Raw genomic sequence first — 17,040 nt, forward strand, 5'->3', positions numbered from 1 at the left:
CATATCAACTTGTGGAATTGCATTCATTCTCTTAGTTTAGATTACCCCCGATAGCTGTAAATGTCTTCAGGAGGCTTGACCGAAGAGCAAAGAAGGAGGATCGAAGAAAATCGCCGGAAAGCTCTCCAGAAACGAGCGGCTCTTTTGAGTCAACGACAACCAAAAAATGCGCCCCCAACAGGAACGACGAAGACTTCGTCAGCAATAGACAAATGCGATGCGAGTAAATTTGCTTCCAACTGTGTGGTTAAAACCACAGGAGAAGAACGTGCCTTGCTTTCTTCGAGCAGAGCTAGAATGAGCGTACCACAAAGGCAGCCATCTGTGCAATCTGGAGGAGATAGACCGAGCTCAAATGATCTGCAGTCGACTGGTCATGCGTCCAACTCGTACATGTACACAAATGGTCACACAAAACCTCCTTTGATTGGCGCAGCTGGTAATTCACAAAACACGTCAGTAGGATTTACGACTTCAACATCTAAAACTTTGAACGGACCAACTTCATCAACTTCATTGAGCTCTTTTCAAAATAAAATCTCTAAATTTTATCGCCCCCAGAACGTTCCCCCTTGTACTATGAGGAAATTCGAAACTAAACCTAATTCCAACTCGTCAATTACATCTTCATCAGTATCAGTATCAGCGAGCAACAGAACGGGTCCTTCAAAGGCCAGTGCTACACACACGTTAAATGTAAAGGGAACATCAGAGAAACCAGTGAAAGGGAACTGTGTATTGATTAGCAGACAGAGATTCACAGTTCTTGTGCCATATCAGGCACAGCTTATTGGGATTTTTAAGACAATACCGAGCAGGAGTTATGGTAAGTTTATCCTATCCTACGAATGCAGACAGATTTTTACTTGCTGTTTCATGCAACCAAAACATATCTGCTGTGTACTGTAGGTGACTTTGGTGGTGTTAAACATCAGGTGGATGCATTTGCATCTGTTTGCATTTGCAGGCTGATTCTAACATATTTAACAAGGTGATTGAAATCACAGGCATTGCTTGCATGCTAATTTGTTCAAATTATGTAGAAATCAACACCAGAAATTCTTCTATGATCTCATGTGCAGCAAGGACATTGAAATGTCTGGATCTCCACCCTGTAACCCAGACTCTAAAGCAAATTCCCAGGGGTAGGGATTGCAATAGATATCACCTTATAGAAAAAGATGGTGACTGCACATCTAAACTGAATGCAGCCCATTGGGTACAAGAAAAGCCATATTTTTGCAATGTTTGTTTCTTCAGAAAAATATCATGTATGCCAGGTTTGAAGGTTTTACTAGACAGTGTTGTTAAGGTTTAAGTGTGCGCTAAGAAGAAATATGGGCAAATGAACCACGGTCACCATCTTTTCCTGAGAAGGATTCAGATGGTTCATATATTATGTATGCTCCTTGGGCTTAACTCTGATGGGTGATCAGACCAGAGTAAAGTTATGATTTCTCAAGCACACATAAAAAAAAAACTTCATAGAAAAGTTATAAGAAAATTGGTTTATCACTGCTGTGAATGTGTTTATTTCTACACTGTTGTTTGTTTTGGTGTTTCAGTGTTTTACGTACAAGTGGCATATCTTTCACTATGTAAAGGTTGAACCACAGAAGTGATTACCACCCAAATGTTTGTTTTTCTGACAAATCAAATCCAACCCCAGGTTTTACCAAACATGTAGAGACACCACATCAGGGAGATCAGGGGAATTTCAACCCACATGAAACGGTCAAACAAGTTACACTAAACGATTAGATTATGAGCTCGAGGTTTTTATCATGTGATAGTTGATGAGGGTGAAGCCCGATTCAACTATCATGCATAGAAATCAAGCGCAAATAACCTAATTGTTTTAGTATAAGTCTGCCAGTCATTCAAAACTTCATCTAAATCCTCTTCACAGGCACTTCGAAAATGCCAAGAAGCAGCCGCCATTTTGTTAACAAGCGCACACTGCTACACTACTCTCTATCTATCACAGAATAGATAGTGAGTAGTGTACATACGTAGCCAATGAGAGAATGGCATTTGTAATAGAACACTTACTTAGTAGATTCATACTAAATATTATTATGCACTTGCCAAAACCCCGTATGCAATTTAACTACAGTTATGGTTGAAATTGAAAAGCTGATACCATTTGCAAGTGAGTTGTGCATTGTAAAGTTGATACCTACTTGTTTTGTCTCAACTTCTGATTAGGTCAAACTGCAAATTTTATGATGTATTTTCCCCATTTTCAGAAATTGGTTTTTGATGCCTGGGTAGTGCCTGGTTACAATGATATTATTATAGTTGATTACAATATTGCTCCCTGAGGTAAGACCTTACTTCTGTTCATTCTGAAACCTTCCTTATTTTGCTGCAGATGCAAAAACATTTCAGTGGGACTTCTCCTTGACAGACTATGACAAACTCAGTAAGTTCAACAGTTTACAGTATTGTTGTGAAGCAAGGTAAAGTCTGCATAAGAACCAAGTGGCCCATCAAGCCAGCACTTACCTCCTACTAGGAGTCTTTCTACTCCCTTCTGGATGGGACACGAGTCCATCGCAGGGCCCCCCTTCTGAATTTACTGGCACCAATTTGTACACCTGGGTGGAGAGAGAGGCTTTGGGAGTGACTTGTGATGGACAAAATGCATGTAAAATTATTTCCTACTTTTACTTGTCACCATTTGATTACCCATAAAAATTATGTTGGAAAGCAAATCAGCAAGGACATTGTCCTATTAAGTCAACATCACAGTGAGAGTGATTTCAATAGAAAGTACATGTACATGTGGGAGGCACGGTGGCTTCATGGTTAGTGCGCTTGACTCTGGAGCAAGCTGTCCAGCTTCGAGCCCTGGCTGGGAGCATTGTGCTGTGTTCTTGTGCAAGACACTTTACTCTCACAGTGCCTCTCTCCACCCAGGTGTATAAATGGGTACTGGCAAATTTAATGCTGGGGGGGTAACCCTGTGATGGGCTAGCATCCCATCCAGGGGGGAGTAGAAATACTCCTGGTTACTTCATGTTACTGAAACCAGGATAAGCTCCAGCCTGATGAGCCACTTGGCTTGTATGCAGACTTTACCTTTCTCCCTACCCCTTCATCACCTCTGAAAATGTCTGTTTTGAGACCCCCCTTCCCCTTGGAATTTCCAATAATCCTCCTTGGGATAGGTATAGATATTTTCTGGAACCACACAATGTAGACTCGCAAGTCTCATGTTGACAGATATAAAAAGGCAAAAGTTATAATTGTAATCGTACATACACATGACCTAATGTGATCACTTTGTCATTTATTCTGACAGTGCAAGCAGTACGGTCTTTACCTGCACATATTACTGTGGAAGGATTACCAAAAGCTGTGACATCCACATTTCTTAAAACCACCCCAGGCACTCTGAAGGAAATGTCGACCAGTGAGATCAATTTAAATTCAGTTGATCACAAGCTTGTTAGAGCGTTGATGCCGTTTCAACAAGAAGGAGTCAGGTCTGTGTTATTGAAGATGAGCTAATAATTTATTTCCCCTTGCTTTTAGCTAGTTTGTATGTGACTTAAAAATAAATGGTAGGAACAGAAAACTTGCTCAAAACTGACAACCTTTTTGAATGGACACTTAACCCAGTTAATAATCTTACCAACATGCTATATTACAGCCTGAGAAAAACACCTACATGTAGTCAGTCATTTTCCTATTTTAGTAAATAAATCTTTTAATATGACCACACTTTTTATACAACAATAATAATTTTTGGAGGTTCATACATGTAGGTGTTACGTATTAACAGGGTTTGACACTTAAGTTTTATACTGTAGTAGAACTATAGCTTATGAATAGAGGGGCATAAGTTGGAGCAGTGTGAAATCTGTACCGCAAGGACATTGTTGTTTTTGAGTACCACTCCAACTCCTTTCCAATTATTCCTCAAGCAGCTGCTCTGCAGGCTAGCTAAACTTTTTCTTGTCTGGATCACCACTCAGTTAATAAGCTGACAGGGAATCTTTTTCATCTAGGTTGCTAACTTGAGAATTGAGGTGGGGCCTAAAAAATAACAATTAATGTTATTCTGTTGTTTAGTTTTAGCATCCGTCATGATGGCCGAGTGTTGATAGCTGATGACATGGGTCTGGGCAAGACACTTCAAGCCATCTGTGTTGCAAGTTACTATCGCACTGAATGGCCTCTTCTCGTTATTACACCATCCTCACTCAGAATAACCTGGCAGCAGGTAGTTAACAGATTATTTGTTCCAAAGGTCTTAATGCTGATAAACATGCACAGTGAATTGTGATGTTCTAAAGTTACAAATTGATTTAAGTGACCTTAAATGTGTCTGAATGAAAAAGGTTTTAATTCACCAGCTGCTTTTAAACTGCGAAGTCTGCCTTGTGGCACTCAAAAGTCTGGACCCAGGGTTATGCCAGAATGGCTCAATTAATAAGTCATAATAATAATTTACAAAATTTTTACAGAAAAGCCAATACATTATTTAAGTGTCTTGCCCAAGAACACAAAAAATGACGCCAGTCAGCATTTGAGCCCAGTCACCATGACCAGTAAATCCAAAGTACTGCAAATGCCACACCCTCCACAACTTGCAGAGCGCAACTTGCAACAACTGAACACAATCATATTTCCTGTGTTCCAGTCCCATATTCCAAAGGTCAGACTGAGTGTAAAAATGATAATAAGATAGCATTCAGAGAATGAATAGCAGCCGTTACAGTGTAAGATTGGTGTGCAGCCAATATTTTCCCCATCAAAAATTTAGAAAAAAAATTGTTTTTCTACTGATAATTTTCCTCAGAGTAAACTTCCAGGGACAAAAAAATTCCATTAATAACTTTAATAATATTACGATTAGGAATTGTGATACTGGTTTTTGTTTATACTCGCTCTTCTCTTTTTCGTTGTTTGCAACCATAGGCTTTCATCAAATGGCTTCCCTCTGTGGACGTAGACTACGTTAATGTTGTCCTTACGGGGAAGGACAGCGCTACAGCTGGGCTTATTAACATTATCAGTTATGATCTCTTGTCTAAATGTATGGAGGATTTGAAGAAAAAACAGTTTAGGATCATCATAGCAGTAAGTCTGATTATTTGCAGAGCTCAACGTTGCAACCGCTGGAATCGCCAATTACAATGCGACTAATTTTTTTTCACTGGCGACTCACATGTCACGCTTTCAACTGAAATACTTTTGCTGGTGGCTAAATCTGAAAACTTAGGAGCCAGCTGGCCCAAGCTTTTTTCCTGAAAGTCGAACCCTGATTTGGTTTCTCTTTTTGAACTTGTTTCACTTCCTAGTTTTGTAACAGTCATACAATTAGGTTAACGTCGGGTATTTGTCGCCATTATTTCCTTTCTGTTTTTTTCTTGCCAGATGTTTATGTGATCAAATATCGTCAAGAAAACTTTCTTGTATGTTTATTTTGTTTTCATTTGCTAATTCTTGCTCTAAGCACATTGCCTGTTAGTCTCTTTTCTTTCTGGGCCTTGCTTATTTATTCATCTCCGTACCTTAAAATTTGCTTTTTGTCAGGATGAATGTCATTTTATCAAGAACTACAAAGCATCAAGAACTCAAGCTGCCTTGCCCCTGTTGAAGGTACTGACAAGAATTTCTTTCCCTTTATGTACCTGAAGATGATGATGCTACGAGTTCTACAGCCACTCTTCCTAAAGGGATGTCTTCAATCTTAGTAACAATACCGTTATTCAATGTTCATAAAGATAATTTAACTCTGTGACAAGCAATACATGTCCCACTTAAAAAGAGATACGTGTGTTAATGAATGGTTTTCTACCCAAGGAAAGAGCAAACAGAAAAAATGATATGTTTTGATGCAACTTTATAAGCAACAAATGTGTTTTAGTTGGTGTTGTTGATTTATCTGTCTTAATCATTTTTAGGCAGCCACTCGTGTAATTCTGTTATCTGGGACACCAGCCCTCTCACGGCCACTTGAACTTTACACACAAATCAGCGCTATTCAGCCAGGATTGTTTCCCACTTTTCATCAGTTTGGAATTCGCTACTGTGCCGGACATCAGGTGAGCCACTTTTCCACGTCAATGACGTTCCGCTTTTTGAAAAAATGGACAGATTTCTTGTATGTGGGGTTACTAGTCAGCAATGGGTATAGCATCTGGTTCCTAGAAACCGCGCTCCTTTTAGTCAGCACCAATCTATCGAGAAAACGGAACCAGGATTTTCTGTTCGGTTTCCTAAGTATTTTCCTGTTTTTCAATTTCTCCAGAGCGTCGCTTCAGATCCGCCTCCTTCATCTTCCTCTTAACTGTCCTCCAATTCATTTTTCACAAGGGCAGCCTCTTTTCCTTCTGCCTGCCAGCGCCTATGCTAGAGTAATGCGTGGGTTTGAACTGATGCAAAAACAGGCTCATTGAACTTCATTGACTAAATGCTGGAAGGGCAAGTTTAAGCGCTGGTACAGACAAGCCATCAGCTACATCAGACTCCTAGAATTGGTGCAGACATACCGGCCCAATGGCAAGGCACATGTGATCATGACTGCTTGAAATCCGGAGGGCGCGTTTTTTATATCTTTTTCTTTTCAATTTTTATTGCAGAATCGCTTCGGCTGGGATTTTTCAGGAGCATCCAATATGCAGGAACTTCAGTTGTTATTGGAAGAAAAGTTAATGATCAGGTATTCGTTCTCGTTTGAATGGTGTGGAGTTTGCAGGGTGCCAGTGAGTGAACTGTATATACTAACTCAAATTTTTAATATTAGGACTAGTCGCAGTTAGGAGTATTTTATATTTTAATTCTGGATTTATCATAGCGAATTTAATGTATATGGTAATTGTGAGTGGTAACTGATGGGTTATTGTAAATAGTCGTGCGTTTTTGTCATGAGCCCCTGGCTCGGGAGATTGGGCAGCCACTCCCTACGTTTACGGCTCTAAATAAAGTTACCTTACCTTATCGTACAACCCTCATTTTGAATTCCTAACCTTACTTACTTCAGAAGTGATTTCAGGAAACCTGTAAGGTGAATATAAAGTACTACACAAAAATTAGCTCTTCAGAAAAGTTTGTCATACCGAGGAGGGAACATTGTCCAAACGAAGTCAACTTGATGATACTTTATCGTTTTCGAATGAAAACTCTAACAAGCTCTCTCTGGACAGAATGCTCGCGCCATTTTATCGGATACACAAGCGCAATGTGCGATAAAAGTAGAAGAACAAAACAAAACAAAATCTTCAACAAAACGGAGAATGAAAAGTGGAATTTGACAGCAGTAATTTTCCGAAATGGTTGAGTTGTGACAGACTTTGTGGTTTTTTTACGAACAGTTTCTTACATTTTACTGATACCATTTGTCTACATTTGACAACACGCTTACTCATATTGAATCTGTATGATAAATTTTATGAAATGTCTCATATTTCTAATTCAAGCTTTTTTGTATCTTGGTCAATTTTCAGACGATTAAAGAAAGACGTTCTTTCGCAGTTGCCTTCTAAACGACGTCAAATGGTATGTTGGTAATTTTAAGTTTTGCCTCTTAATTGTCTTTATTTGGCTTACTTCATGCAGTTACTGTAGTTCTATTTTATCTATTCACTTGTTTAGTGGGACGTTCTTAACTTAAGATCTCCGGCCGGGTTTACTCCGATAAAGGCTTCTTCTCCGTCGGTTGTGTTGATTTAAAGAAATAAAACAAAAACTAGGTGTCTTTCACTTGTCTGAGGCGCTGTTAATAGACGCTAAAGGTTTGCTCCTCGGTCAGAAGTCAACTATTGTGTCTTTGCCATGAGGAAAAAAAGCCAACAAAAACATAAAACAGATAACTTTGCCGGGCTTCATAACCATTCCTTTGTGAATTATCCATTAGGAAACGGAGCAATGGCCTATAGTTTGTGCGCTGCGCTTCGCGGGATCGAGCGGTCCCGGTTCTAGCCCTGCCGGGGTCTTTGTGCTGCGTTCTTGTGCGAGACACCATACATCCATAGTTCTTCTCTCCACCAAGGAGTTCAAATGGTTACCGACAACCTGTTAGGGGCAAATTTTAAACGAAGATGTCAATGTAATGTTTATTCACTCACGAAAAAAGGAGTGACTCTCATAAACTCGTTAATGTATGTTCGTGCATCGAGGCGGATCAAATTGGAATTTTGAGTGTTGGTTTTTATGGAGGAAGGAAGACTAATAAAGCAAGGCCAAAAAAAATATTGAAACAAGGAGGAGAACCAACAACAAATCAACCCAAATACGACGCCGGGTCCAGGAATTAAACCCGGGTCACATCGTTGGCAGGCTAGCAGGCTAGCGGTCTCACAACTGCGTCACCTCTATTCCCCAAAGGAAATAACTTGATAAAATGCTGAGAGTGGCATTAATAGGGGGTGGTACTAGCAATGAACTACCTTATTACATGAAATTTTCGCGAGACGAAATTTCGCGATTTTTTTTTAAATCCTTATAAGATTAAATTTGGAAATACAGTTAACAATAAAGATTAGCGAAAAAACTGAGCAACGACGTTTCGGTGTCATCCTGGCACCATTTTCAAGTTAAAAAATATTTGTGCGAAAAGTAAACTAATTTATACCAATGGTAGAGGTGCGAAATTGAATAAATTAAGATTAAGATAGCTGTTCAATGTTCATGTTCATTCCAATGAGGTGTCAAACACTGGTAATGAGTTCAGTGTCTGTTCAAAGCCTAAACAAATACTTTTGCGCGAATAGAGTCTGACTGTGTGTTAAGGCTCGGTTTCTTCTTGCGAATCCACAACATTTCGTGGATCAAGCAATCGAACTTTCCCTGACATTTGTTTAGGCTTTGAACAGACACTGAACTCATTACCAGTGTTTGACACCTCATTGGAATGAACATGAACATTGAACAGCTATCTTAATCTTAATTTATTCAATTTCGCACCTCTACCATTGGTATAAATTAGTTTACTTTTCGCACAAATATTTTTTAACTTGAAAATGGTGCCAGGATGACACCGAAACGTCGTTGCTCAGTTTTTTCGCTAATCTTTATTGTTAACTTTTTTTAAATCGCGAAATTTAAGTGACGCGAAAATTAAATGTCGCGAAATTAACATGATGCGAAAATTAAGTGACTCACATCACGTCAATAATTAAAAAAAGCGACTTTATTACCATTACACACGTTTATAACAATCATTTTGAACTATTCTGTGGTAATGTTCTGGTCCTCTTCATCACTACTGCTTTCCGTCTCCACTCCAGGTAGCACTTCTTTTGTACAATCCTCAAACTGTCCATTTACTGGCTCCTTGTAGTGCTGTTCCACTAGTTGCTTAAACCTTTCAATTGCCTTGTAGACACTGTGAGAACATCTTTCTTGTTACTGTTTACATAATCAGTTGCGTTTCTGTTTATTTGGACGTTGTTGATTAAGTTGTTTTATCAAATTCAGGGACATCTTAAATAACATTGACAAATAAATATAGTGTGTCTCACTCAAAAACACGAAATTAAAGTGAGTCAAAATGCAAAATTTTCGCAAAATCGCGAAATTAAGGTGTCGCGAAATATGCGAACCTCAAAATCGCGAAATAAACGTGTCGCGAAAATTTCATGTAATAAGGTAGCATCCCGTCCAGGGGCAGTAGCAGTGCTCACTATATGATATGGAAACTGATACAAGAGAGAGTAGATAGCTCTTACTTTTGTGGCTCACATTGGTTAGGCTGCAGACTTCATTTTGTCATTTAGTGTTGCCCAAATTACTTCTCGTTTTTTTCCTTAGGTGATGTTGGATCCATCGCTGATTAAGACTAAAACTTTGGAAAGAGCTGCCAAAGAAGTTTCCAAAGCCAAGGTAAAATTACATAGCGAAAGTCTTGTTATTTTGGATACAGCATCATATTTTATAAAGTGTAGTGTGTAATATTACGAGTATTTAAATTTAACGTACAGGAGTCAAAATAAAACACTGAAAATGAATAGTGTAAAACTGTGCACGCGATATCAACAATCAAAATTTCTAATGGACGGACGATTAACAAAATCGGACGACGGCGAAGCGGGTATGATTACCGGCTAAATTGAGCTATTTGTCTTATTAACAAGTCTTATTAACAATTACCAATTAATCATAGGTATAACATAAACTGAGAAAAAAAGCCAACAAGAGTTACTTTTTGGCGAGTGACAGTGTAGTCGAATTATCTTCCCCAGAGGTCCACTAGTTTGGATTGCTGTGAAAACCCTGAACGAAATTCTTGTACTCTTCTTTTTTCACAGCAACAAGAGCAACATGGAGCCCTTCTTAACTACTTCTTTGAAACTTGCGCCTGCAAGATTCCTGCGGTCAGGTGAGAGCTTTTAGCACGCGTGTGATCAGGAAATATGAACCCCACCCCACCCCCGCAAAAAGCCCCTCTCCAAAATAAAGGACAAAGCGGAATCACAAAGACCGGCAATGAACCATCAATAATTTTCTGATGCTTAAGCAAATTTTCAAAACTGATTCTGCTGTATATGTATGGCAGTTAGTTAAGAGTTTAATTTTTTTCGATCCTTTTAAGCTTAACGGCCACTCATTTTCCGGTTCGTTTCTCGGGGACTACATTCTTGACCTGTTGGAAAGCGGCCGCAAGTTTCTAGTGTTTGCCCATCACAAAGACATGCTGGACGCCATTTGCAATTGTCTCACACAGAAGGTAAGGTAAAGTGGAAACCCGCCTTACGGTCACTTCGTCATTACGGCCAGTCTTTTTTATCACGGCGAAACGCCCATACATTTTCTCATAAGAAAACCCGGTTAATGCGGTCACCCCGTTAATACGGCCAACGGCCGCATTCTGAAATCACAACCTGTGTAATCCTTTGTAATTTTACCCCGTAAATACAGCCACTCGAATCAATTATGTTCATCTTTTCATGATTAATATTGCATGTACTGATTGAAGTTTCAATTTTTTAACAATTATATCTGCATTTCGCCGGAATCCTCATTAAAGAACAGTTGTTTAGAAGTGCAATTCTAGTATATCCGTGAAGATGTCACTTAAAGTAGACCAGTCATGAAATTTGACCCTACCTTGTTAATACGGCCACCCCATTAACACCGCCAAATTTTCGTGGCCCGTTGGTGACCGTATTAACGGGGTTCCACTGCACATGTGACACAAAGTGTACCCCCTCCCCCCCTTCCCCTCTCCCCGTAGGGTCAGGAAAGGAAAAAAGCTCCTCCAGGCTAAATTTATTGTTCTCTCTTTTAGAAGTACGATTTCATACGTATTGATGGCAGCACACCAGCAGCCATCCGTCAGAGTTTGTGTGATAAATTCCAGCAGAACAAGGAGTGCTTGGTAGCCGCCCTCTCGATAACCGCCGCGAATACAGGTACAGTATGGCGAGTTTGGTTTTTTCCATCGTATTTTTTCACAAGTAATGCACACGATTGGAATTCATACATGAACTGATGATAGGGCTGGAAGCAAACCCTGACTTTTTGATAAGCTCTGTTCTGGGTGTCAGAGACTTTTCATGTGCGGTTTCCGATTTCAGTCTATCTAGCCTATGGTACCCAGATTACCATCCTCTGGCAAGGAAGGGAAAAATAAAAAAAGTTAGTTTGCTAAATGCCTTGTTAAGAGCCAGGCAATTGTGGAGGTTGTTCCTAGTTTTGACAGAAAACGAACTTATTGTGGTCAAAGAAAATTGCATTCACGGCGAAGAATTTATAATAATTGAAGGCGTAAATTGGTTATTTTTTTGGATCAGTCTTGTGGGCAATAAACATGTGATTTAATTTATATTTCTCACTTGTCATTCTGTTTGTTTAACGAGAACATGTGAACTGTTTCTTCAATACTCGGTTGGCTGAGCCGAACTTCGACTTCAAAAAATTTAATGTAGGTCCCTTGCTCCAACCCTTGTAGCTCTTCCTCCCCCGGCCCCCCTCCTGTTGTGTAATCCCCCCTAAAACCATCAAAGTCCCGACTCTCGTAGGAGTTGTTTTGGCAGTCTTCACTGATCACTGATCTTTCCACTGATTTTGCTTCCTTCGTCCATAGGTTTGACTTTTACCGAGGCTAGCGCGGTCGTGTTTGCAGAGCTCTTTTGGAACCCTGGGGTGAGTTCCGCATTGCGCTACCATTTTCTTATAACGTTACTATTTCCTGACTTTACGGTTGACCGCTGTCATCTCATCATTAAACTCGTTGCAGACGCGTGAAACTGATGCTCAGCGCGGGAAAAGTCGTGCGAGTTAGATCAGGGTTGGTACAGTGTACGTGATTGGCTAAAAAAGTCCTCTACGCCGTGATTGGCGCGTTGCAGGCGTTTCTTGATCAATCACAGAAGTCAGTAACCTTTAATTAAATTGTACTCGTAATTGGAATTAGTCGTTTATTCTGGTTTTTGTTTGTGTTGTTATTAGGCTCTAGTCCAGGCGGAAGACCGTGTGTATAGAATTGGTCAGAAGAATGCAGTAAATATCCACTACTTAGTGGCTAAAAAGACCGCAGATGACTACCTCTGGTACGAAGTAACATTTCACGCAACATTTAGTTAAGAATTAAGGCTAGTTCGCACTAGCTACATAACGACATATGTCGTTATGTCGCTAGTGTGAACATCCTGATATAATGACAATAACCACATAACAGCATGAACTTAAAAAGACTGAACTTTTTATGTCGATGTTCACATTATCGACAGAAGCGATCATGTCATTATGTCGCTAGTGTGAACCAGGCCATAACCTCCTGACAAAGGTGTTAACAAGACAGTAGTTGATGTTTCGTGCAATTTTGTTACAACACGAACACAGGGTGGAATTAACGTTAACTTACTTGAAATTAAATAAACGTGTCTTGTATCGTTTTCTTCGGCGTAATCTTCAAGTTCAGAGCTTGGCTAGGTACGTTTTGTAGCGTCGCTCCAAACATAATCTTGAAGCGTTGCATTGTTGCCAGTTGTTACGACGGTCTAACACGTGACTCGCTTAATTTCGCCATTGCGAGTCTAGCAATATAGATGAAACATTTTGGAGGGTAATACTCCCCGAATAAAAAACACTGAAGAAGCTCGAGTTAACGTAAATGTTTGTCCAGGGAGATCACGAATGACCCTTAAAGGAGTTCGTAATTAATGTATCAAATTATATTACTAAAAAGGGAAAAAAGTATACTAACTGCGCAATGATGGCCCTTAAGAGAGACTGAAGATTTTCGCGATAATTTTTCTGTGATAACGATAACTTTTTCCTTCTCCAAGTTAGTCGCTTGATTGTATGGATATTGGGTGACTCTTGCTTTATCTTTTAGTTAATTTTTCTTCAGGCCATTGATTCAAAACAAGCTGGAAGTGCTGGGTAAAGCAGGTCTTTCCGAGGATGTGTTAGAGGCCGACTGCACATTCTTTAAGGTATTGATAACATTTTCCAAACATGAAAGCTCGCTAACTTACTGTATGTGAATTCATGCCGGCGGGAATTCATACAATCTATCGTTTGGTGTTTTGTTTGTGAAGAGAAAGGGGAAAGGAAGAGGGGGGTTTTAAGAGGAAGAACAGCTTAATGAAGTTTTTGTCGAACGGTGCACAGTTGGCAAAAAGTCAAGGCAGTGGTCTTTCAATTTGACAGTTTCGTGTACATGTCTGCCAATGTAAATTTATATATTTGCCGTTGTCCATATTTTTGGCCATTGTAGAGAACTGGAGGACTACATACATTCAACGTGAGATCCTGAGTGACCCGTCTTTCTATAATACACGTTGCCTAAACTTATTTGAGGACTTTTCTAGTGTCAGATAAATTCCATTTTTTGTTTGCGAAATTAACGGCTTTTTCTCTCGTTTTCTGCATAGGACCCGAAACAACAGACCTTGTTTTCTTTTGTTGAGTCGTTTGTGGAGGATTACGCGGTCGATCACTCCACAAAATTGTCCGAAACTGTGCCCTCTATATGTGCTGACAGTAATCTGAACTTCAAAACTGATCCGAAAGCTGTTACTATGGAAACAAAGAATTCGAAAGATAGCGATTCTGCAGGCGGAAATGACGTAAGAAAACGGACGAAACCTGAAGGCGATGCTTCAGAGACCGGAAGTGAAACTGTTGGTGCGATTGATGACAATTTTGATTGGTTTGATGGCATGGCAGATGATGACTTCATTATTGATGGTCTGCAAGGTCATATTACTAGTTGTAACGATGAACAGTCTCGGTCGAATTCTTCAGCCTCAACTGAACCTTCTGCTAAGAGATATCGAAGATAAAAATACTGGCTGGTGTGTAATTCAGAAGTATTGGGATCAAAGGCGGTCAATGAACTTTAGACGACTTTGAAGACGAAACACACTTACAAACTTTAGAAAACAGCCCCAAGGAAATACGCGCGCTGATTGTTTAAAAAATCGTGTTTCTATAACTCGATGGAAACACAGAATTAGCACGAGCTGTTGACGTAACGATGGCGCGAGCAAAGATAATTTACATTTTGATGATTAAAGTAAACAAGCTGTTTTTATTTTTTTCGTCGCGGTGTTTTCTAAAAGAAATAGAAAACATGTTCTCCGTGTTTCTATCGAGTTATAGAAACACTCGTGAAAGTTTGGGAGAACTCGAAAAAGCTGTGGGAACACGAGCCGCAGGCGAGTGTTTCCACAGCATTTCTCGTTCTCCCAAACTTCCACTCGTGTTCCTATAACTCGATAGAAACACGGTACATGCTTTCTATTTCTTAAATACAGTTGACTTTAGAAACCAATAATCCCATCTAGCGAAAAGCGCTTCAAAATTAGTAAAATAGCCAACTTTGTGAGTCTTATCTTGAAACCATAGTTTTGTAAAGCCGGGAGGGGCAGCGACAGTTTTCCTCTTGTGGGAGGTCCGTTTTTACGAAAACGTACTGTTGTCGTAACATGTTGCATGAAATTCAGCTGGGTTGAATTCCTGCCTCATGAAGCAGGGACAAAATGAACTCAATTTTCAATATCGTATCATGTGCACTACCATTGCAAATTGTCGCCGTTACAACATAGAAGTAAACCAATAATATCCTCCTGGTGTGCACCAGTTTACGTACTGTCTCTGCACCACGCATGCGTCATGCGTACACATGGCGTTGCCTGTCCCCGCTTCACTACCTCATAACATCTCTGCTAGTATGTGCTGACCTTAGGGACACGCTCAGTAACGTCTTTGTAGAACCACATTGCCGTTAAAATGCGTGTAGAGGTTTTTCTAGCGATGCTGATATATAGAGTTTCGTCACGTGGCCAATATCTAATGTTGGAGTAGTCTATGTGTGTTATACAGCACAAGAAATATTGAAACATTATTGTTTTGTACATATAATTTCTCCCGCAAACCAAAGAAAGAGTGAAAATAATATCATACCAAGGTAGAAATATATCAAAGAGTTAACAATAAAACAAAAAGGAACAAGGATTGTTAATATTAGGAAAGAAAAAAAAATGACAAGCCACGAGTTTCCGACATTTAGGCTGAATTTAGTTAAATGTGTGATGTGCAGGGTCACGGTGTACCATTTAACAAATTCACGTCAGTTTTTTTTGCGTCTGTTCTCTTATTGATGATAAATAGCATCATAACATTGTCAAACTGGCTGTGGAACCACGAGCCGCGGCGAGTGGTTCCGTAGTAAACTTTGACAAGGTTTTGACGAAATTTATCATCAATAAGAGGACAGACGCGTAAAAAAACTGACGTCAATTTGTTTTTTTACAATAACAAGACCCCAAAATGGACAAATGTCGGGAATAAATGAGGGGAAAAGACGCCGTAAACTTGCCGTAAACAAAGATAAGTGAATTTTATTCAAAATCACGCGAACATTGTCAATAGCTTTTCTCACTTTTTGATTGGCTTCTTAAAAAAAGTCCATAAAATCTCTTTGTTTAAAAAGTTGACAGTTTGACAGCTGGAAGTTGAACTTGAAAGCGTGCATAAATTAATTTTTTTCCGCCTGTACTCTTATTGATGATAGAAATGAGCCAATCAGCGCGCGAGAAATTAGACAGTTTTTGTAAAATCGGGACATCGATGTCGACGTTGCACCTTTTAGAGGCTAGGTCACGTGATTGTTTTGGAGATTCTTGTTGAAATTTCATTCCATGATTAGATGAAGAAACGAAATCTTACCTACAATCAAAGGGGATTTGAGAACTTCATTATATTACCATATAAATTGCTGCAAATTAATGTTGAGAGACTCATTCGCAGAAGAAACTAATCTTGAGCTTTTTTAGCCATAAGGCTCTTTTGGAAGGAAGCACTGGGCACTGGTAGTTTCAAGATAGCGATTGTTCACAGATAATTTATTTTCTTGAAATATAGAGAATTTTCTTTTTCCTTACAAACATCTTGAACTTGAAAGGATCTACAGACCTTTATCCTAGTTTATTTGAGATTCATTTAACACCACTTTGTTTCTAACAGAATCACTCGGGGCAGCACGCCATAGTGCCCGGCATACCAATTCAATATTGCCGAAATAAAAAGCCATGTCAAAATGGAAATGGAAATGGAAATGGAAAATGGCGCACGAAAACTATGTGGAAGAAGTCGCACCAATCCCGTCCTTTTTTTGCTCCACCGTTTTTTCGCGTTGCTCCCCATTCTCGTCCCCATAGCCCTTTTCGCTTCTCTTAGCCCGCGGAGCCTTGGCGCAAGAATCGAAAGTCCTTCGATTCTCGTGCCAAGGGTCCTGGAAAAGGCCATTGCTATGGGAAAAAAAACTGTCAAAGCAATGCGAGAAATAGATATAGATAGAAAAAAAACTAGACAAATAAGTAAGCAGAAAAGGAGTCATGAGCATCACATGTAACAATATTATTAACACTGTAAAGTTGGCAAATGTGATTTAAATTCTCCAATATTGATAAACGATTTCTCATTGTTCAATTCGACGATGATGTTAAACTAATCACAGTGCTGATTCTCACTTAGTGACCTAAGAGTATCATAATTATGTTAATATAAGAATGTTGAGCTTATCACAGTTTCTAGCCCTGCAGTGTCGTCCCTTGAAAAGAACTTCACTTTCCT

At 39.5% G+C, this 17,040-nt stretch overlaps 1 protein-coding gene across 1 annotated transcript; it reads left to right on the plus strand.

Moving 5' to 3' along the window:
* Nucleotides 1-15: 15 nt before the first annotated feature.
* LOC145486823 (SNF2 related chromatin remodeling annealing helicase 1-like) lies at nucleotides 16-15,554 on the plus strand. The gene is made up of 17 exons (XM_081465544.1): nucleotides 16-826; nucleotides 2,375-2,425; nucleotides 3,308-3,491; nucleotides 4,081-4,231; nucleotides 4,930-5,091; nucleotides 5,548-5,613; nucleotides 5,919-6,059; nucleotides 6,597-6,676; nucleotides 7,461-7,512; nucleotides 9,766-9,837; nucleotides 10,263-10,332; nucleotides 10,581-10,681; nucleotides 11,243-11,366; nucleotides 12,041-12,099; nucleotides 12,406-12,506; nucleotides 13,310-13,394; nucleotides 13,836-15,554. Exons 1-17 carry the CDS (start codon nucleotides 61-63, stop codon nucleotides 14,244-14,246), a joined length of 2,676 nt encoding a protein of 891 aa, XP_081321670.1. The 5' UTR covers nucleotides 16-60; the 3' UTR covers nucleotides 14,247-15,554.
* The last annotated feature ends 1,486 nt before the right edge of the window (nucleotides 15,555-17,040 follow it).

Source organism: Orbicella franksi, chromosome 5 (assembly GCF_964199315.1).
Source record: "Orbicella franksi chromosome 5, jaOrbFran1.1, whole genome shotgun sequence".
NCBI classification, from domain to species: Eukaryota; Metazoa; Cnidaria; class Anthozoa; order Scleractinia; family Merulinidae; genus Orbicella; species Orbicella franksi.